Source organism: Lactuca serriola, chromosome 2 (genome assembly GCF_051521515.1).
Source record: "Lactuca serriola cultivar US96UC23 chromosome 2, Lser_US96UC23_V15, whole genome shotgun sequence".
Taxonomy (NCBI): domain Eukaryota; kingdom Viridiplantae; phylum Streptophyta; class Magnoliopsida; order Asterales; family Asteraceae; genus Lactuca; species Lactuca serriola.
In genome coordinates, this window is record NC_136409.1 from 202,535,345 (window position 1) to 202,558,301 (window position 22,957).

The following is a 22,957-nucleotide window of genomic DNA, read 5'->3' on the forward strand; positions in this document are numbered from 1 at the left end:
TGTTTAAGTATTTGAATACACTTACTTTAAGCATATTATTATTTGACTCATTTCCATTGTAACCGATTTTGTGCTATTTCACCCGCTTAACCCATTATGAAATAAATAGAAACCAAAATAACTCATTATGATAAATGTCTGAAATGATCACCTCCATCATTAAAAGGTTTATTATTATTATTATTATTATTATTATTATTATTATTATTTACATTTTTCATGTCAATCACGAATCCAGTCATTTTTTTAATTGAATCATATGTTTCAAAAAACACAAACAGATATTTCCTGATCTCAGAACCGCTTCTCAACACTCATTCAGCAAAACTGTTGCAGCATTCAATATTCATACATACTAAAATACATGATGTACCTATTTTATTGGTTCGAAAATATGAATCAGAGTAACTGCGGTAAACAATACTTTAACAATGAAAAAAGAATCTAAACCTAAATACTACATAAAAAACAAAACTCACTGAGCTGTGGTATCGGGGGTTAATAGGTCAATAGACATAGCAGAAGGTATTCTATGTCGCTTTAAGATATGAGAAGTAGCTGTTCTTGCCCTTTCATAATTCAAAACTATCACTCTCTCATCATCCAAATCCAACCTCACTTTCTCTTCTTTGCACTCTTGAACCAGTTGGCACAAATGTTTCAAGTTATCAACATCAACACCATTAACCTTCTTAACCTGCTCACAAAAACATGTTAGAAGAAGTTTTTCAACGAACGATTTAGTAAAAAGTCTAAAACACCCTTGGATAATAATAACATATACCTGTAAATCAGCAAGACGCTCATATCCAACATTGATATCATCCATCAAGACCTGAGATAAAATAACAAGCTCTTCTCCAGGCTTTTGAGGTAGCTCCCTTAATGCACGTTCACAAAGTCTACGTGGCGATGTATTATACCAGTCTTCTCCATGTTCATGAAGGTAAGGTTGACTCAATGGGATAAAAACCAAACCAGCAAATACAAAATAACTAGGAACTTTATCAAACTGGTGGATGGGTACAAGTGGCTTCAACTGCATAATGGATTATGGAAGACAGGAAGACATGTAATTAAAATGTAATTCTATTGTTTTCAAACAAGATTATTAAGATATGTAAAACTTACTGGACGAAGTGTAACTGTCAACTCAAGCTCTTCACCATTTCTCAATACTTTAATCACAGCAGTCTCATTTGGTTTCTTCATTGACACCAGATGATCAAATGTTATTCGCTCCCGATTCCGGAAAGGAACTACAGAATTTTAAAACAAGGAAATTCATAAAGAAAATTATAGCAAATGTACGAAAGGAATGGGATATGGATTTTACCTGTTCCATCATTTGCTATAGGAACACCATCAAATGCAAGGACGATATCGTCTTTCTTTAACACCCTATACGCATCTGAAAGTGGGTTGATCTTACTCACAAGAACCCCGGTCAACTCAGGGCGCATGTTGAAATATTCACGAAGTTGAATGTTTTCAGTAGGCTGGCATGACAAGCCAAGAGAACAGAAACCGGAATAACTTCCACTAGCTTCAACACCATCAACAAAATGTTTTATCACAGGCACAGGAATTATGTAACTGCAAGATACAACACAATATGTCAAATATGGATACTCTATGAAATGAAAACTGAAAGAAAAGTTGAAAAGTATATGTAATTGGAACTCACCCTATATTCTCTGCTCCAGAGAGGTTTTGAAATGCCACTCCAGCAACCTTGTCACCCATGATTGCAGGCCCTCCACTATTTCCAGGATTTATGGCTGCATCTATCTGTATGGCTAACAGTTGAGTGGCTCCATGTACATACTGTGTAGGTTCAACTCTTGAGACTACCCCTTTTGTCACAGAGATGTTGTCGCCACCTGAAAACAGCTTTGGGGTTAAGAACTTAATTTAATACAAGTATAAATATGGCCAACATGAGTAATCTATTTATTTACCTTGAGGATATCCAACAACAGCAACAGCTTCTTGCATAAATGGAATGTCTCCGAGCTCCAAGAACTTCATACCTTCCCAGAATTCCTCACTCTCAACAACAAGAATAGCAAGATCACATTCATGACCTACAGCTTTAACTTCTGCCCTATACTTGGTAGGAGAACCATGTTTTCTAACAAGTACAAATGTGTGATCAGCCACTACATGAGCATTTGTCACAATCCTCTTTCCAGATATAACAAATCCTACAGGTTTCGAGAAAAACTCAATTTCATGTTCAGTCCAAAATTTCAGATGATGAAAATGCCAACGAAATCAATACGGAAACATATATCAGACGTACATTTAAGGGCCTGGGTAGACATATTATGCAATGAATTTATAGAAAAAAGAAACAGATAACAAGTTTGTAAAAATTACAAACCTGAACCCATGGATTCACGCTGGGACTTGTTTTGCCATGGAAGAAAGTAATTAGGGCTACTCGACACAGTAAATATCTTAACAACAGAATCAAGGGCTAGCTCTATTGCTGAATATGCGTCTATGGTATCCGCTATAGCGTTACTTCGGTCGTAATTCAGCTGCTCGACGGCAGCGGTGGAGGCCGAAGCGGCGGTGTTGAAGTATCTACATTGATTCGCTTTAGAACTTGATGAAAAAGACCGAGGAGAAGAACATGCTCGTAGGTTTGGATGTAAGTTCGATAGATTGGGGATTGTATTGTAGCATCGGAATGAACGGAATGGATTAACAAAGGTCCCGGAGCAAGTCCGCCGCCGGACATGGAGGTTGTGGCACGAAGAGGAAGTAACCTGTCGAAGCGCGAGGCCGATTGGTCGGAGCATATCAAAGAAGTATAGTTTCGCTCCGAACAACCTCGTTGCTATACGCACTGCTTTCTTAGGTCAAATTATTTGTTTTTGGAGAAAATATTATTAATATTGTATTTCACAAATAAGGGAAGCGATTGAAGCATTTTTCAGTTTTTCACAAGTTTCTTAATAGTATATTTGAACAAAAATGTTTATAAATTATAATTATATATTATTATTGTTATTAAATATTTAACTAATTATATTTTGCATATTCTTTAAGTGGTCGTTTATGGAGCTATAGTATTTTTAGGATGTCTTCAAGTATAGTTTATGATTATGCACTAATTCTCCTCGGATTACATCAACCTAACTGTGGCTTCATATTTCCTTGATTGATGGGGAACTTTTCTCTCTAAAGTCTATGTTGTATCTAATAGTCTAATAAGTCTACATTATCTTTATATGTTGTTTAAAATATATATTTTTATCAGTAAAAATAGAAACATTTTCGCCCCAAAAAAAGATGAAAGCATAAAGATTGCCATATGGTCCCCTCCATCCACCCTCGCCAAGTCGCACCCTTTTTTTGCATGATTTTTTTTAGTAACGGTCTTATCATTTATCAATACATTGTAGAGTATGCTGTATATTGATGTACAGTATGCTGTATGCATGTGTATATGATTGGAAAAATAAGAAAAATGATTTAAAAATATAACGAAGTTTCAAAAATATACAATGTTGTTTAATATACAAACTATTATTGAACTGACTATTGTAGATTTGTAGGTAACCATCAGGTTATCCAGTTTCTAAAATGTTCAAAAAATATCATTATTGTTTTTTTAGTACAAAAAATATCATCAAAATATATTATTTGTACACAGAATACCAACGAATTACACATGTGTTCAAATAGAACCTTGTGTTAACCGGACACTTTAAATAAATGGAAAATTGACTTAAAATTGTAACAAAATTTTCAAAATGTTCAAAAAATATTGCATTTTTGTTAACTTCGTTGTTGTCAGATTATGTAAAACACAGTTACCGGAGTTCATGCATCATCATATCAGTTCACAACAGTTGTGTAATTTTTTTCATCGCCTCATTCGATCGTTCTTATGGTAACATGAGAAATAAGTGGGTAATAACCTTAGTTAAACGTTTTTGCTTCCCAATCACATTATATGTCTCAAACCTAAAACATATATACGTTATACAGATAAACATATTATGCATTAAGGTTAGCCGTTCATTAGTGTTGTGGCACAAGAGAGATACAAAGGAGAAACATGTGTGATGTTATGTTATGAAAATTACTAAATGTGGATGTAGAGAGTATGAGTTGTGTTTAATTCTCCGGACCAGTGAGAGAAGAATGGTCAGGAATACTCAAACGTCATGTAGATGATTTGATGACGATTTATAGTCAAAGTAGAGAGAGAAGCTTCTGTGTTGGAGTGCTTGAACAGCTTGCGTCCTAATTGATAGATTCTTAGTTATGTGTTTTTCTATGATTGTATTTAGATACAAACTGATCGAATGAGGTGATGGGTTTTATACAAACAATCTTATGTGTATATGCAACCCTAGCATTGGATCTATGTTTTTCACTATTAGATACACAACATTATGAACACATAATAAAACCCTAATCATGATTGCTATTTTCGAAATTAACCAAGAAGGTTAGATTACATACCTCTTGTTGTTATATTGTAATAACAACTTAAATCTTTAAACCCAAAGTCTTGAAAGCAAGCACCACAAGTGTAGTGCCTCTAATGGCTCACACACACCAAGAGCAAATGGAGAAGGTATAAAGAGAGAGGAGAGGTATAAGAATTCGTCCTTAGATGCTCTAGGGATCAAGTGTACAAAATCCTAAGGCCTTAGGGGTCTTTATATAGGGTTGGGATTAGGGTTTTAGTCCTTATCCTTATCTAGTTACTTGCCCATCAAGCAACCATAAGATAAGCCTTGAAAATCCCTATCTCTTGGACCTTGAACGATTTTAAGGATATCCTTATCCTTGAATTCGTCCATCCTTCAACAAGGATAACCATTGCCCTATATTGCAACTATCACATAATTACAATTCAGCCCCTCTAGTTTAATTAATTACATTTGATCACAAAATTAATTCTTAATTAATTATTGACCAATATTAATTAAACAAATATGATTTCTCCTTTAATATATTATTCTTATAACATATTAATAAATCATAATAACCTCTTTCTCTATTATTTCTCCAGTCAAGTTGCTTTAGTGAAGGCAACCCAAAAGGACCATGCACCATCGGGTCAAGTACATACCAAAATAGTTATGGACTTAGACACTAATCCAACAGTCTCCCACTTGGATAAGTCTAACAACTATTTTACGTATGACTTCAGATCCTGATCTGCAATCGTAGCTTTCCAAAACCGCTGTCAACTCTGATCTTATCAGATACGCGTGTTCTTAGATAATGGATCATATATTCCTCCATTATAGATATCATATGAGATATGATTTCAGATCATTCTCTTTGTACTATATCTCGATTCCCGATTTATGACGACTGACTAATTGAACAAATCAAATTAGCCCTAGCCCGGCCGAGCATTTACGTTTGTCATCACTAAACCATCGAAGGGCCCAAAGATATCGCTTTTATCCTATCTTGGATAAAAGGAACGGATAAACTTTGATACAATGCTCGCCGACACTCACGCACCGAATTACACACAACAATATGTTTTATGACACCAAGTTACTAGTGCGTTTACATATTATCAATGTGCAACCGATTCACAAGATACAACTCACACATCTCGGTTTCAAGAATATAAGATGTTATCGTCTCACCAATCACTCGTGATACAATCCATGGAGTGATCCAAGTGAGCGTGGGTTTAATCCAATGCTCAAATCATATTCATAAGCACTCATGAACGTTGCAGCAACCATTTGCTTATGTCTAATACTCTTTTAGACAATCCACACACCAATTCACGACAGTCTTCATTCATCTACTTCCAACATATGAACGACTGTGGCCCGTTAGAATAATTCAATTATTCTTAATAAATTCAATTATTCTGGAAGTCAAAACATGCAAATGTGAAACACAAGAATAATACTAATCCCATATGGCCTCAAACCTTTGAGTATAAATAAAACACCTTTTATTTATCACCATATCGATTACTCATTATTTGTCGTTTCGGGTAATCAACTTCTTACTTGAATTACAACACTTGTCCCATGCTCCTAGCATGCACACAATGTTTACCTATGGTTTCTTACTTTGTGAAATAGACCAAATTGAACACATTTCCAATCATTCTCATTTCACAACTCCAAATCCTTTTTCATAAGTGTAAGAATATCAAATTCTTGTTACTTATAAAATATGCTAGATTCTAACATTTTATGCAATTATTCTTTCATAATGTCACTGTACCAAAGTCACAGAGACTATTGCCAATGATATTACAAAGCCTTTTATCGGGGATTGTTACAAGACATTCCTTTGAACATCCTTTTGCATAAAAGTTTCTAATCTAGACATAGATTTACAATATTCAATTCCCAACATGGACACGCTTCCATATTTTCCATATGACAACTCATTCTTAATAGAATCTTTTCTATTCATGATAATGTCGATATTGTCCATCCAATATGGAAACATTTCCATATTTTCCAATACTATATTTCCAACTACTCACAAGCGACCAATCCTCGTCGAACTTTGGATTGTCCTTTGATAGTTGCTTAATTATTTTAGTCAAAACCAATTCTAGTCTCTTTTCCCTCTAAATGCGCTCGACATTTGGAAAATTTTTGAATGGTCAAATATCAAAGCATTTGCAATCGATCCTATACCCGAAGTGTATGGGACACGACGCATAATGTTTTATTTGCTATGTTCTCAAAATTCGAATTGTGAAGAGGAATGTCGTAATCATAATCGAAATTTTAAGAACACACTATGTACCCTTGACTAAATTTATTAACATTTCTCAACCTAATCCTTTAGATTTGAAATGAAGCATAATATTCTCTCCCTTAATTATAGCAAAACAACTTTACAACCCTTACGACTTTGCAAGGTATAACTCTTGTTTTCTATAATTAATATTGCCAACTTGCAATACTTTCCAAAATAATCATACAATCATAACATTTATGCTCCCACTATCATGATGATTATTATAAAACATAACACTTATGCTCCCACTAGTTTCGACATGTATTCATAAACATCTTAACTTTCAGAAAAACAATACCTATTGAATTTCTTAAGTTCATGTTTTTAATACTTAATGCTTTGATAATCCTTTATCAAAGCTTCTTGAACTTATACACCTTTGCCTTAGATAGTTCATATGTGTGTGTAAACAATTGCCAAACCTCACAATTCAAATTATGGAAAGAGATACCGTAACCATAATCGAATTCGAGAATGCAATTTTACAATCACTATCTTCTTAAAATCTTTCTTAGTGAAAGCATTTCCTCACAATCATTTTCATGAAGGAAGAAATCTTATGACACTTAGATTTAAACGGTGTATGTGTTCCTATCCATGTGAATTTGTTAAAACCAAAGTTTACGACAAATTCAAACTCATATGGACCGAACTTTCTTAATCTTTGTCACACCCCAAAACCGAGAACGGCGGAAACGTTCTGGGGCGGAGGACGTCATGTATAATATCAACAACAATGTAAAGTAGTAAACAAGCAACAACATCATCCATTGCATTAATAAAATAATTATTATACAATTGTATTCTGTCAAATTTTGATAAACACTAAAGCATAAATCAAAATGAAAGATAAGTCTTGAACAAGCTCCATCTTCCTTTCTCCTTGCATCGGTACCTGTCTATGATGACATGAGGATACAATTAATTTTGAAAGCGAGTATCAGCTTTAAAGCTGGTGAATTCATAAGTATATAAGTGTCATTGCCTTGTTTGTGAAAATCTGTTACGATGGCCATGTAAACCTTTAAATGAGAATGTTGAGGTAAGTATGAAATCCCTAGAAAAACCCTTATTTTCTATAAGTATGAAATGTAGTCTTCTACCAAGACCCGAATGTTCTATTTGTAAAATGATAGTTTTTCCTGTGAAATGACTAGTACTAAAAGTGCTTAGTCTAACTCATCGTTTATGTGAATGTATCACAAAATAAAGTAATAGGAAATACGTAATAAAGTAAATGTTAGCCGGAGGTACTGGTGCTAACATGTACTAGTACTAAAAGTGCTTAGTCTAACTCATCGCTTATGTGAATATATCACAAAATAAAGTAATAGGAAATACGTAATAAAGTAAATGTTAGCCGGAGGTACTGGTGCTAACATGTACTAGTACTAAAAGTGCTTAGTCTAACTCATCGCTTATGTGAATATATCACAAAATAAAGTAAATAGGAAAATATAACCATGAAAGTATTACTCTTGGGTTACCCGGGGATAACACAACATCGCTAAAGCGAAAGATATAACCTAATGAACATCCGAAGATTGTTCAATTTAACCTCTGTGACGAACAGTAGATTCCAGGAATGGTTAGTCCCGTAACTGACTTTACATCGATGTAGTCGAAGTAAATAACCTAATGAACATCCGAAGATTGTCCAATTAACCTCTGTGGCGAACAGTAGGTTCCAAGAATGGTTAGTCCCGTAACTGTCTCCTAATATACGTAATAACAACCCAATGAACATCCTAAGATTGTCCAATTAACCTTTGTGGCGAACAGTAGGTTCCAGGAATGGTTAGTCCCGTAACTGACTCTACCTTGCTATAAGCGAAATAGATAACCTAATGAACATCCGAAGATTGTCCAATTAACCTTTGTAGCGAACAATAGGTTCCAGGAATGGTTAGTCCCGTAACTGACTCCCGTTGAACTGGGATGGGCAGGACGATTTATTGAAGGTACTAATAATTCATCCTAACGAACCGAGGTTCAGATATTCATGTAAGTATACACAGGTCGATGTATCTACGTAAAGGTATTCATGTAATGTGTTCATGTAAGCGTGTTCATGTATCATGTAAGCATATGTAAAGGTACTCATGTATCAGGTAATGTATTAGTAAAGACTCATGAATGAACTGACTCTTGTGTGATTCCTTGTAATGGAAGTAATGTTTGATATCTTCAAATTATCCCTATGATAATTTACTGTAATATAACTGGTTGATCATGTAGGTTTATACACTCTTACTACTCAAGGGTGTGGGAAACTAAATGAAAGATGTAAACTATAACATCAATACATATATGGGAATATAAGCGTATATGCATAGTTTAGTTCAAGAATGTAAAAATGGTTTTGTAAGATCTCTTATGGGTTTTGAACAACAATTAACAATGACTTGATGTCATTTTAATAAACATTTCAAAGGTAAAACATTTGGTAACAATGTGTTTTTAAGATGTAAAACCATTTCATGCATCACATTTTGTAGCATGTGAAATCCGTTAAATGACAAACATAGTTATAAAATACATATCATGATTCAATAACATGTTTGTTTCTACTTGTATTCCCCCCCCCCCATTAAAGCATTTAAAATCATTTAAAATATTGATTAGGGGTATGAACTCACTTGATTGAAGTGGTTGATTTGAAATAGTCTAGAGAAGAATCGAGCAGAACTTTGACAGGAAGAGTTGAAAGCGCGGGAAAATCTCGGAATACTCGGGAATCTCGGAAATCTCGGGAACACAAAACCTTCCTTCGGGACTTGAAGGTGAAAACCGGGGCTTTGAGAGGGTCTCGGGGGCTTAAACGCAGAGTTTCGGCGCGAGAAAGAAGGGAACTGAGCAATGGAACTCGGAGCCCTTGAAATCTATTTATAGGGGCATTTTTGGGGTGTGCCACGTCGTGGCAAGTGATGGCCACGTCGTGGGGAGTCAAACCTATCCTCTTCCATTGATTGGACGCCCTCAGTCACTTGCCGGGTCGCGGCAAGCTTGTGCCACGTCGTGGGGGCCTGACAGCCTCGGATTTTGGACCTCGAACTTGTAAAATCCATAACTTTCGCGTACGAGCTCCGTTTTTGATGTTCTTTATATGCACGCGTAGCTAAAAACATGATCTACAACTCTCGTTTAGACTTCATCGGCAAATTCTGACTTTATTTTTAATTATTTATTTTTAACGGGCCGGGACACGAAAAGTCCGTTAAAATTCCATAACTTCTTCATCCGATGTCCGTTTTCGTCAGACTTTTCGCCATTGCGCTACTAATGTTGAGACCTTAGATTCTCATTTAGGTTGTTTTGGTCAAAAGTATCTCGAGCTCTATTTCGAGTTTTTAGCTGTCTACTGCTATACCCGAATCTTGGAAAAATCATAACTTCCTCATACGAAGTCAGATTTGGACGTTCTTTTTATGTACGCTCACGTTTGAGGTTATCTATAACTTTCATTTAGATACTTAAGGCTAAAAACTATTGTATTGAAACTTCGCGTTTTTCGTTTATTCGGTGTTGCCGGTTTTGCCGAGAATCTTCGGTTGGTCATAACTTCTTCGTTATAACTCGGATTTTAGGGTTCTTTATATGTACGAAAACCTTGATACGATTCCTACTACTTTATTTAACCCAAATAAGATTTTAGGAAAGTTATATTTTGACCTAAATTTGATTGGTTTTACATTACATTGTCTCGAAATATCGGGTTGTCACAATCTTGATTTCTTGCGTTATGGTAGCACAGCTGCCCACCATGTCTTCCAAGTAGTTAAGCAGCTCACCCTTTCCTATCAATGTACCTTTCATTGATTAAGGTGCTTTGCCTTTTATGCGTTCAAAATGAGAACTTATAGGACTCACATGCATAATTAACTCGATTGGATTGGCATAGAAACAAAATAATGTCATCACGATAGGTTGTAAACCTCAACTCGTGTGCTAGTGATGATCGATAAGGTTTATTTGATTTGTTCTTGAAACCTTTCAAAACCATTAAGACTCCCACTGACTCCTTGACATATAAGATTCTCTTGTCAATAACCATTTGTTGACGAACAAATATTGAAGAGTTAGTGTAGCTTTTATCAAAACACTTCATAAATTGGTCCTAGTTGGTCTTTGTATTATCCAAGACATCACAACTTACCACATTTAATGAATGTTATAAACCTTCTTAATACTTTTCCACTCAATGTCACAATCTTAACTTTAAGACTTGTTTTGGAATGAAGTATGATTGACTTTTTGATTTAACCATTTCTTCAATTCTTGATTCCTCTTCTTAGACATACAATTGTACTAAGACTCATTTAGAGGATCAATTGAGATATGGTTCTTAATCATTAAGACCTATCATAAAGCATAAAAGGTACTCTCCCATCTTCTTAGAATGGATAAACTTTTATCTTTCTGCCTACTTGATTCTTCTTATTCGTTCTGCTTATTGATTTAAAACCTTTTCAATCAATTCATAATCACACTTAATCTTGTAAGCATAATCATATTTACTAAACCTTTAGTAAATCATGACGAATATCATTGTTACTCTTATGGTGGACTTGATCAACACGCAACTTTATGTATTCGATCTCCAAGTCCTTCACTTGACACTTTGTCAATGAATTAGTCTAATTTCCAAATGTGAAATTTCTCATTCATCGTGCAACCAAGTTGCATGATTCCAAGTTTCTGTCCAATTGAAACTTGGGCGATGAGAAACTCTCCCTATTTGGTAAATTATCGACTTTTCCATAAACACCATAAATAAGAATCATATCCATTTGTTGTAGAAATATGCAAACATCAATTTTCATAGCGATTTCATTGCAATGAAATAAATAAATAAATAAATAAATAAATAAATAAGTCAAACGAAAATTTACTTTATTTATAAAAGCAGCGGAAAACATTTGTCCTTACAATGCAAAATCCATTGAAAACTATGTATTTCAAAAGAAAAATTTCTAACAACTCTATCATAACTATCTAATCTTCAAGTCCATGTGATCAAGATCCATTCCTTGTGATTAGATTCATCTTGCTCTTTCACCAAGCTTCATTTCTTTTCACCGATCCTGTAAAACATTCAAATGCAATCTTATCACATTATGTATTAAGAATTAATGAATAGGAACTTAATGGAGTTAGATAGTGGATTTTACCTGAAGTGCAGCCATACTCTTTGACTCTCCCATCTTCTGGACTCTTCAGGCTCTTTGGGCAGACTTGTATCCAACGCCCTTTCTTTTGGTAGTAAATGCAGGTCGGTTCTCCTAGAACGTCCTGGGAAGCATGGTCGGTTGACTTTTCCAACAAATACGCTCCATTGCTTCGCCAAATCATTTCTGATTCAGCAGCAATGAGCATGTAAGTTAGGTCATTGAGGTTGTCGTCATGATCCATCATATAATACTTTCTTTTGAACTCATTATATGATTCATGAAGTGACTGCAAAACCCAATTCACAGCCAACTCATCTGGGAATGACACACCCAACATTATCAACCTATCAATGTGTGATTTCATTCCTAGAACGTGGGCACACACGGGTTTACCATCTTCATGTTTCATTTCCAATAGGACTTTAGTGATATTGAACCTTTCAATTCTTCGATCTTGTGGGTTGGGGAGAACAATAGGAGGAGGAGGAGGAAGTGAAGCATGATTTCTCGTTCGTCGATTGAATCGTGGAATACCATCTTCATGTGGAATGCTTGTTCCACGGTATTTGGGAAGACCATAGTTGTCGAACTTTAACATCTACAAAACGGGAGAAAAACAAATTCAAGTTAGTTGATTGATTGAGTCCTTAATAAATCACCCAAATGAGATACTACGGCTAGGACCCAACACAATATTCTACAACTCGTGAGAGGGATGCCGTAACCCAAATTGTAGAATATTTGAAGGTAAGTGAATGACGATTCACTAATTTCCACCACGAAAAAACGAAAAAGAATTTAAGTTTTAAATCTATGAAAACTCCTAGATCCTTTGAGATTCATTGAACGCTTCAACGACATGTTTAAATCTCGATATGCCCCTCTTGTTTGTGACTGGGATGCCGAGGATCACAAAGCGGGTGTGAATAACCATGCAAACTTACATGGTGCCCTCACATGTTACAGTCACCTATTCGATGTGCCGGTAAACCACACACGCTCCACCGAACTATGACAAACATTGAGTCACCCTTTGCTACCTTTGCTTAGAACCATTTAGTGTGCCGGTAAACCACACACGCTCCACTAACATCTTCGCAAGGGCACAAAGTGTAATTTCATGGAATTGCATCAATTCACTTTTGCCTAAGTAACTAAGATTGGGAATATGAAAACATTTAGTTACTTTTATACTTCATTATACTTATAATGAAAGTTTTCGTCCTATCCTACCCGTTCAGCTAACGACCCTCCACTAGTCAAGAGTGCAGTGGGAAAGAGTGGATACCCATTCAATCGCCATTTTATAGGCAATTTCCTTAAACACCCCTTATAGACCAACTTCGTGAATGAGGCCTACTAACGGTAAAACTAGCATTTAGTTATACATATATAAGGGTGTATTTTATACTTTTAAAATACTAGGTGGTCAAATATAACAATTATACTTTTAATTGTAAACCAAAACTTTTATGGATTTATTAAACTTCTTTTAATTATACACCTTAATTAATTAATAAAACTATAAGGGTGTGATTTGAACTTTTCAAAACAATACTAGTATTTTAGAATTTAACATTCCTAAATTAAACTTTTAATCAACTTTTAAATTCCAAAACTTGAGGGAAAGTTTTGAAACATTTCAAAGCATTTGGGTTTAGAATTTAAATATGCATCAAAATTAAACTTTTAATCAAAATTTAAATTCCAAAACTTGAGGGCAAGTTTTGAAACTTTTCAAAACAATTTAGTTTTAATCTCTCTTAAAATTTTCGAATTTATGACATGTATATTAAAATTTTAAATATTAAAACTCTTGATTTAATATTCATCTTGAATTAGACTATTAATTTAATTATTAAATCATAAGGGATTATCTAACTCATGAGGATAATTACCATTTATACATTTTAGATATCCTAATCCCTTAATTATCTCTCTAGATTTCGAAATTATGGTTAGGATAATGCAAAATCTATAATTACCATATATAACAATTAGAGGATAATTACAAGATATGGGATAATCCAAATCCCTAAAATTTAGGATCTTATCTTGGGGAGGAGGCCAAATTTCGAAAATCAAGGGATTAAAACAAACCCCAGATTTCGAAATTTAAGGGTTTAAGGAAAGGATTTGAAGATCTTATTCAAACTCTTGCAAATTAGGGTTTGCAAACCCTAATATCGAAAAGCCCTAGCCTCCTAGGGTTTATTGGCAATAAACCCTAATATGTCAAGTTCATACAATTGAATAAACTAATTGAAAACAAGTTAACCAAAGGCTCTGATACCACTGATGGGTTTTATACAAACAATCCTATGTGTACATGCAACCCTAGCATTGGATCTATGTTTTTCACTATTAGATACACAACATTATGAACACATAATAAAACCCTAATCATGATTGCTATTTTCGAAATTAACCAAGAAGGTTAGATTACATACCTCTTGTTGTTATATTGTAATTGTTGGATTAGTGTCTAAGTCCATAACTATTTTGGTATGTACTTGACCCGATGGTGCATGGTCCTTTTGGGTTGCCTTCACCAAAACAACTTGATAGGATGAATTATGGAGAGAAAGGATTAAATATGATTTGTTAATATATTATGAGAATAATATATTAAAGGAAAAATCATATTGGTTAATTAATATTAGTCAAGAATTAATTAGTAATTAGTTTTGTGACTAAAAGAGATTAATTAAACTCAAGGGCTTGATTAAAGGAGTCTATGGGTTGCTTAGGGCTTAAGCAACCAAATTAGGGTTTCCTTGTTAGATAAACCTAATAGCCTCACTATATATAGAACCCTTAAGGCTCAAAAACGTGGGAAACTTCTTTTCTAGGGTTAGAACACGTTTTGGGCAACCTCCATCCTCTTTCCTCTTCATCCTCTTGCTTATGGTGTTTGTGAGCCATTAGAGGAGTGACACTTGTGACTCTAAGCCTTCCAAAGTCAATTCAAGGAGGAATTGGGATTGTTATTGCTACATAACAATCAAGGTAATATCATAAACCTAATTATATGTTAATATTGATTTCCATATGCTAGAATGAGGGTTTGTAGTCTTGGATTCAAAGCATGTACAATAGAGAAACCTAGATCCAAGCATTAGGGTTTGTATGAGCACATAGGATGTCTTATGACCAAAACCCATCAGTAATAACAACTTAAATCTTTAAACCCAAAGTCTTGAAAGCAAGCACCACAAGTGTAGTGCCTCTAATGGCTCACAAACACCAAGAGCAAATGGAGAAGGTATAAAGAGAGAGGAGAGGTATAAGAATTCGTCCTTAGATGCTCTAGGGATCAAGTGTACGAAATCCTAAGGCCGTAGGGGTCTTTATATAGGGTTGGGATTAGGGTTTTAGTCCTTATCCTTATCTAGTTACTTGCCCATCAAGCAACCATAAGATAAGCCTTGAAAATCCCTATCTCTTGGACCTTGAACGATTTTAAGGATATCCTTATCCTTGAATTCGTCCATCCTTCAACAAGGATAACCATTGCCCTATATTGCAACTATCACATAATTACAATTCAGCCCCTCTAGTTTAATTAATTACATTTGATCACAAAATTAATTCTTAATTAATTATTGACCAATATTAATTAAACAAATATGATTTCTCCTTTAATATATTATTCTTATAACATATTAATAAATCATAATAACCTCTTTCTCTATTATTTCTCCAGTCAAGTTGCTTTAGTGAAGGCAACCCAAAAGGACCATGCACCATCGGGTCAAGTACATACCAAAATAGTTATGGACTTAGACACTAATCCAACATGAGGGAATGAAAGAGAGTACGGAACTGGTGTGAACTGGAAACTTCAATGGTATTTTTTGTACTAAAATGTGTACTTTGTTGATATTTTGTATATAAACCATATACTTCAATGATATTTTTGTACTAAAAAACAATTATATTTTTTGAATATTTTGGAAACTTCGTTACCTTTTTAAGTTATTTTTCTGTTTACTTGAGGTAACCGGTTACCACAATTTGAACACATGTATATTTCGTTGGTATTTTGTGTACAAAAATATACTTTAATAGTATTTTGTATACTAAAAAAAGACAATGGTCTTCTTTTTTGTATATTTTTGGAACTTCATTACCTTTTTAAGTCATTTTTCCTAAAAAAATATTTATAGTGTTTGTAATGGAAAAACTATTTTTAGTCTTTGTAATGGAAACTTCGTTACCTTTTTAAGTTATTTTTCTATTTACTTGAGGTAACCGGTTACCACAATGTTTTACTTGAACAGACGTGTATTTTGTGTATAAAAAAATATACTTTAATGGTACTTTATATACTAAAGAAAAAAAACAAGAGTAAATTACATGAATGGTCCCTATGGTTTAGGGTAATTTGCATGTTTGGTCCCTAACTTATTTTTTTAACTCGGAAGGTCTCTACCGTTTGTTTTTGTTACGCGTTTGGTCCCTGTCTTACCTAAAAATATTATTGTTTCCTTGATTTTTTAATTTATTTAAATAAACACACCCCCAGCCCCACCCTTCACCTTACCTTACCTATCCCATAATTTTTCACTATTTAAATAATAGTCTTTTTAGGTAAGACATGGATCAAACGCGTAACAAAAACAAATAGTAGGGACTAAGCGCGTAACAAAAACAAACAGTAGGGACCTTCTGTAACACCCCAAAGTTTGGAAAGTCAAGAAAAGAAAGAAGACCTCCATTTTAAGGAGAGACTCGGCGAGTCCAGGGAGGGACTCGGCGAGTCCGAGCGGGATCCGGGTAGAGGTGTTAGCGACCGACTCGGCGAGTCGGCCAAGGAGACTCGACGAGTTGGGTCTGAACGAGGAAAACCCTAAATCCGAGACTTAGAGCCTATTTAAGCGTCTCATTCTCTTTCCTAGGGTTCCTTTAGTGCCTCTTTACCCCCAGAACATCAACCCTAGCCGCCATATCCGTTTTTGAGCTAGATCTTGCATCGAAGAGAGCACTATAAGCTTGGAGAAGGAAGAAAAGCCTTGGAAGAGCAAGAAGGGACTGTAGATCCGAGATTGAGAAGGCATTTCAGATCATTTGGAGGTAATCAGCTGTTGATTGGACTCCCTTTGCATCTAGATCTATTCTTATGTGTGAGTTTTGGTCATTATTGGTATGTTTTGTAACCAATTCGGGTTGGAGGTTCAGATCTGGGGTTGCTACCTCAGATCCATGTTGGTTTTGGTCTTGAATCCCCTAAAGTATCAGCCCTTGGTATGTTGAAGAAGCATGTTTGCCATAAACCCTAGTTTAGTGTGTTTTGAGCATAGATCTCTCAATCTACACGTAAAGTTTGCCACTTTACGTGGGGAATAGGCCCTAGAAGTATGGATCTATGAGTTGGAAGTTCTGTTTGGCTCGAAAAGCCACTGCATGGATTGAGGACTGGATAGACTCGGCGAGTCCTTCGAGTGGACTCGGCGAGTAGCTTGAAGATGAGGAGGAACTCGACGAGTAGGATGAACAGCTCGTCGAGTCGGTTGAAGTTAGGCATGGACTCGGCGAGTTGGATGAACAACTCGACGAGTTGGTTGAAGATTGTCTTGGACTCGGCGAGTCTGTTCTTGGGCTCGGCGAGTCAGATCGCGAAACCCTAAACCCTTTGAGTTGAGACTCGAATCAGTGAGTCGGGTGGTGACTCAGCGAGTTGGACAGGACAGGTCTTGGAACTAGTTGGACTCGGCGAGTCATGGACTGACTCGGCGAGTCGGGTCGCGAATAAGAAAGTCCCTGAGCTTATGAACTCGGCGAGTCTTTAGGAAGACTCGGCGAGTAGGGTTGACCTGGAAGGTTGACTTTGACCAGAGTTGACTTAGTTGACTGTCAGACTAAGTGTTATATGTATATTGATAGCTCGGAGAGCTAGAGGAGCAGCGGGTCAGGGGATTGTCGAGTAGCAGCCAGAGGTTTATCAGCAGGGCTCAGCAGTTCAGGTGAGTTTCCCTTCAGTAGGAATGGGTCTACGGCCACAATGCCGGCCCGTTTAATTATCAGTAGTCCCGGACTTTGGTCTGATGCAGTAGCTAGAGTGCTTGATGTCTTTGTGATTCAAGCATGTTTGTGTTATGTGTTCCGGACTCTGTTCCGATGCAGTATGCAGTTTATGTGTTTATAATAGTTGTTATGTTTTATGCTATGCCATGATCAGTCAGTTCCGGACTTCGGTCCGATGCAGTTAGTTCCGGACTTCGGTTCGATGCAGTTAGTTCCGGACTTCGGTCCGATGCAGTTAGTTCCGGACTTTGGTCCGATGCAGTCAGTTCCGGACTCTGGTCCGATGCAGGGGACAAGGTCCCAGTCAGTCCCGGACTTCGGTCCGATGCAGCTAGTTCCCGACTTCGGTCTGATGCAGTGGGCAAGGCCCAGTATCTGCTTATGTGTATTGTATGGTATGTGGTAGTTTGGGGGAGCTCACTAAGCTTCGTGCTTACGGTTTTCAGTTTTGGTTTCAGGTACTCGGTTTTCAAAAGAGGAGCTCGGGAAGATTGCAGAGCACACACCATAGTCAGCTAGCCTGGGAATGTTTGACTCTGATAATGATGCAATGTTTTGAATTTAATACTCGAACGTTATGTTTGACTTATGATACGTTTTATAAATCCAGTTTTAGTAATGTTTTAAAGGAAATTTTTGGGTCGTATTTTTGGGTTGTTACACCTTCCGAGTTAAAAAAAATAAGTTAGAGACTAAGCACGCAAATTAACCCAAACCATAGGGACCCTTCGTGTAATTTACTCAAAAAACAATGGTCTTTTTTATACCTTTTTGGAGCTTTGTTAAATTTTTAAGTCATTTTTCCTAAAAAAAATATTTGTAGCGTTTGTAATGGAAAAACTATATAAATATAAAATTTTGGTATTGTAATACATACCATTCAAAACATTTATCACTATAGTAGACATTTTTTTATCAAAAAACTTGGACCCACCACACTTCTTTGACTCTTTCAAAAATTTAGAGGAAAGATGAGGCATCAATCTTTGATCACAAGAAGATAGAAAAAGAAGGGTTGGAATGAGATATCTAGGACATCTACTCCTTCCTTTGTTTAAGAAAGATTTATATTTTCGGTATGTCTATAAATTTTAGGTCTACCATTTTATAGGATGATTTACGTAAAGATAAGAGTATGCAATTACATACCTCTCTAACTTTCAAGTTCGGTTTTCTTCCCTGCCTTTAGAATATTTTAGTAGAGTCTTTGGAACTCTAAGAGCCCAACCAGAAGGAGTACCCAGGTCGGAGTTTTGTCCGTGCCATTTCCCGGTTTTCGCAAAAATATTTGTAAGTTAAGCTTCACTTATTTTATTTCAAGTGTAACTTATATTTTAGTTCACAATTATTATTATGAACTTATAAATAAGTTTTATCAGTAATTTCAAGTAAAAATATTGATTGATCTACTTACGGGAGAGAATGATCACTTTGGTTTGGTTGTTAGATTTCAGAAAAGCTATATGCTGAAATGATCTTGCCTCCCAACTGTCCTGTTTGACTGATCTTTAGTAGACATTGCGATTGATGTGGAATCTAAACTTGAGTAATTATAATCACTAGGATTATGAAACTAGACTAAGGCTTAGTACTTTATGCGTCTAGGTCTTTTTGAAAGTGCGAAGCGGAGCGCTGCTGATATCAATAGTTACCCAATTTTATCAAGTGAGTACATAATTACTTTCAACTTACACATATATACAAGTATTCTAAATGCTTAAATACTATGTGTGTTGTTTTGTTGAATTTAATATATTTGTACAATATAGTATGATGGTTACTTGATCTAATCGTATATGATAGTTAATAGTATGATTGGGTAGTAAAGGAATGTGTGAAATAATAAATAATAACATGTGATAAGGCTGTGTGAGATAGTAGATGTGATATGTTAGTGGGTTTTGTGCAAAATAACAAGTCGTGGCTTGTCGTGTCTATCCAAAGTATTATTGTATTGTCGTGTCTATCCAAAGTGCTATTGTACTGACATGTTATTATTGTTCTGTCGTGATTACCCAAAGTACTATCGTACTGCTGTGTCTAAACACTTAGGTAAATATAGATGACTGTTGTCAAAGATCATTTAGAAAAGATTTCTCAAGATCATCATTCTAGGATTATGAAGTGAGAACAACGAGAATGAGGTAACAAAGTTATTTAAATGTTGACGTTTGTATAATTAAAGATTATAATATTGTGTGTTGAAAGCCCTATGTGCTTACCAAGTTTAACAACATGATCCATTCAGTTTCTTTGCATACAAATGTATTGATAGATAATATAATTATTTGCCGAGAGATTTAATAAGTTCGTAGGCTACAATAATATTGATGTAAGACATGTTTATGCTTATGTTTTGTATCACTTATGACATCCCAAAGTTTTTAATAATCAATGAAAAATATTTTCTTCGGACACATTTTTTATGGGACAAATTTCATATTTATAAAGATCAATTTGATTTAAAATATCCATAAATAAAAGTTTTAAAAAGACCGTAAATTTGGGGATGTCACATTGTAGAAAAGCAATATCAAGAGAAATATTACAAAATCCAAACTACGTTATTTAAGGTCTTGGTTTTGAGCTGATTGAATTGAAAGACGGTTAAGTAGATACACATAGGTTACCTAATGTCTAATTTGGAGTTAAGTAAGGACACTTCAAATGAAAAGTTTGGTTGAGGTTAGCATGTCAAGGTGGAGATTGTAGATTAAATGGTGATAATAATGTTAAGTCTGGGTCGAATTTGTAACTAAGTTTTTTAAAGCTTTTAAGGGCTTTTAACATGGATTTTAGAAAAAGAAAAACTTCATTCGAGAATATGACATTAGAACTTCTATTTTAAATAAATAAGACTACAAGGTATGAGCTTGTTGAGGGTGGATGTTATAACATTCAAACTTTGTCACCTCACACTCCTAACATGTTATAATATAAAATGTGGGTGGTGTTCTCATGTTATAACATGGTGTTTGAGAGAGAGAGAGAGAGATGTTCGCATGTTATTACATGATGTGTGTGTGTGAGAGAGAGAGAAAGAGTACTCCCGTTTTCAATATGTTATAACGCCAACACCTTTACCATAAAATAAGAGTGAAACGGTGCTCATAGTATTATAACATTGGTATGACATCCCATATATGATCTCAACACTTTTTAACTGGCTCATACCCAATAGCCTAATAAAAATCATAATTCAAGAGTTGCTTAAAATAGATTTTATAAGCTTTTAGCTTTTAACTTTTATGTAATTTTACACGTTTAAAAATTTATTTATACCAAATCTTTTTATACAAATGAAAAATATTGTCTTCCAACTACTTCAAGCTAATTTTGCCAAAGTACTCCTACTCCGTTAATGAGATTAATCAATAACCATTTTCTTGTCTCAAAATTGTTCTAAATTGAGTAAATTCTTCGTAGTTATAGTTGGGTTTGGCTTTTGCAAAGAACTTGTTTAAATCTAACAATGACATCGACGAAAAAAAACCTATTTACTAAGAAACTAAATTAAATTAAATTAAGTTTGCAAGAAAGTCATAATTGATTTCTCCCAAGAACCATTTTAAATCTAACCCCTCAAAAGTCTCGTCTTGAAAAAACAAACTTTTCAAGATCCAATATCCATACCCTTCTTTTCTACCCTAACTACGTTTGACTATTAACTAAACACCCTCATACCTATACAAACCTTCCCCTTCCTCTTCGCTCTTCTTTTATACGTACGATCTAACTTATCTCCTACAAACAAAACAATAGTTTACGTTTTTGCTTAGCCATAACAATCGTATAACTCATTCAAGAACTCTTGGGTAATCTTACCTCATCTTGTTTGAAAACCCATCATTTTCCGGAATTACTAATTTTTGTTTGTATATTGGATATTCAGCCACGCGACATAGCACAAAAAACTAGTGGTGGCCGAATATATAACCTGTAAAAATGGCGTCGTCTTCGAATTCGCCATGTGCGGCGTGCAAGTTCCTGAGACGAAAATGCCAACCGGAGTGTGTATTTGCACCCTACTTTCCGGCGGACCAGCCGCAGAAGTTTGCGAATGTTCACAAGGTGTTCGGAGCAAGCAACGTGACGAAGCTTCTGAATGAACTGCACCCTCACCAACGCGAGGATGCGGTGAACACGCTGGCTTATGAGGCCGACATGCGCCTCCGTGATCCGGTCTATGGGTGTGTCGGAGTTATCTCCCTGCTCCAACACCAACTCCGGCAGCTTCAGATGGATCTAACCTCCGCCAAATCGGAGCTGTCCAAGTACCAGAACCACCATCTTTGTCATATGAATGGTGCAGCCACCCACGGACTCATTGCTCCGGCAGCTACCACAACCCACCACCACCATCATGACTTGGGGATCAACTTGATTAATGTCGACGATAATGATGTTATTAGTCAAGATCACCATTTGTACCACCACCCTGCAGAGTTCTTTCCCCCTAGGGATCATCAGCACACGGCGGCGATAAGGGGTTTAGATGTAAAATGTACTTATGATGCCACCGGCGGTCTTGGACAACACATGCAATATCAGCAACATAGGGCTGCCGGAAGTGGTAGCGATGATCGGAGAACACCCATTGATCCATCTTAAGGTTTTTTCAGCTTCTTCAAATATGAATCCAATTTACATAATACTCCATATATATATACTTTGATTAATATCCAATCATCTATTATAACGTTTTACACGTAATTCCTTTTAGCTCTTCAGTTTTGTTATTATAATATATATAAACCCAATAATTCATTTTAGCTCTTCAGTTTTGTTATAATATATAAACCCAAAGTGACCTAATTAATGACAAGAAAATGAGAATCCATGTCTCTGGTTGAAGTCATGTGCATTATTTTCTTTGCTCTTTAAGATTGTGATTTATCTTACTCATTTAAATTTAATTGGGAGTGAAGTCGTGTGCATTATTTTCTTTGCTTTTTAAGATTGTGATTTATCTTCCTCATTTAATTGGGAGTGAA

General features: G+C 35.4%; 2 protein-coding genes across 2 annotated transcripts; one reads left to right on the plus strand and one right to left on the minus strand.

Annotated features, from left to right (window-relative positions):
• Positions 1–284: 284 nt before the first annotated feature.
• LOC145088181 (protease Do-like 10, mitochondrial) lies at positions 285–2,882 on the minus strand. Its single transcript, XM_079026417.1, has 7 exons — positions 2,387–2,882; positions 1,962–2,207; positions 1,688–1,883; positions 1,337–1,596; positions 1,132–1,259; positions 785–1,039; positions 285–697 (listed from the first exon to the last, which is right to left on the minus strand). The coding sequence occupies exons 1-7, from the start codon at positions 2,808–2,810 to the stop codon at positions 476–478; spliced, it is 1,731 nt and encodes a 576-aa protein (XP_078882543.1). The 5' UTR covers positions 2,811–2,882; the 3' UTR covers positions 285–475.
• Positions 2,883–21,562: 18,680 nt separating this feature from the next.
• On the plus strand, positions 21,563–22,733 carry LOC145090732 (protein ASYMMETRIC LEAVES 2-like). Its single transcript, XM_079028830.1, has one exon. The coding sequence runs from the start codon at positions 21,909–21,911 to the stop codon at positions 22,572–22,574; it is 666 nt and encodes a 221-aa protein (XP_078884956.1). The 5' UTR covers positions 21,563–21,908; the 3' UTR covers positions 22,575–22,733.
• Positions 22,734–22,957: the final 224 nt, after the last annotated feature.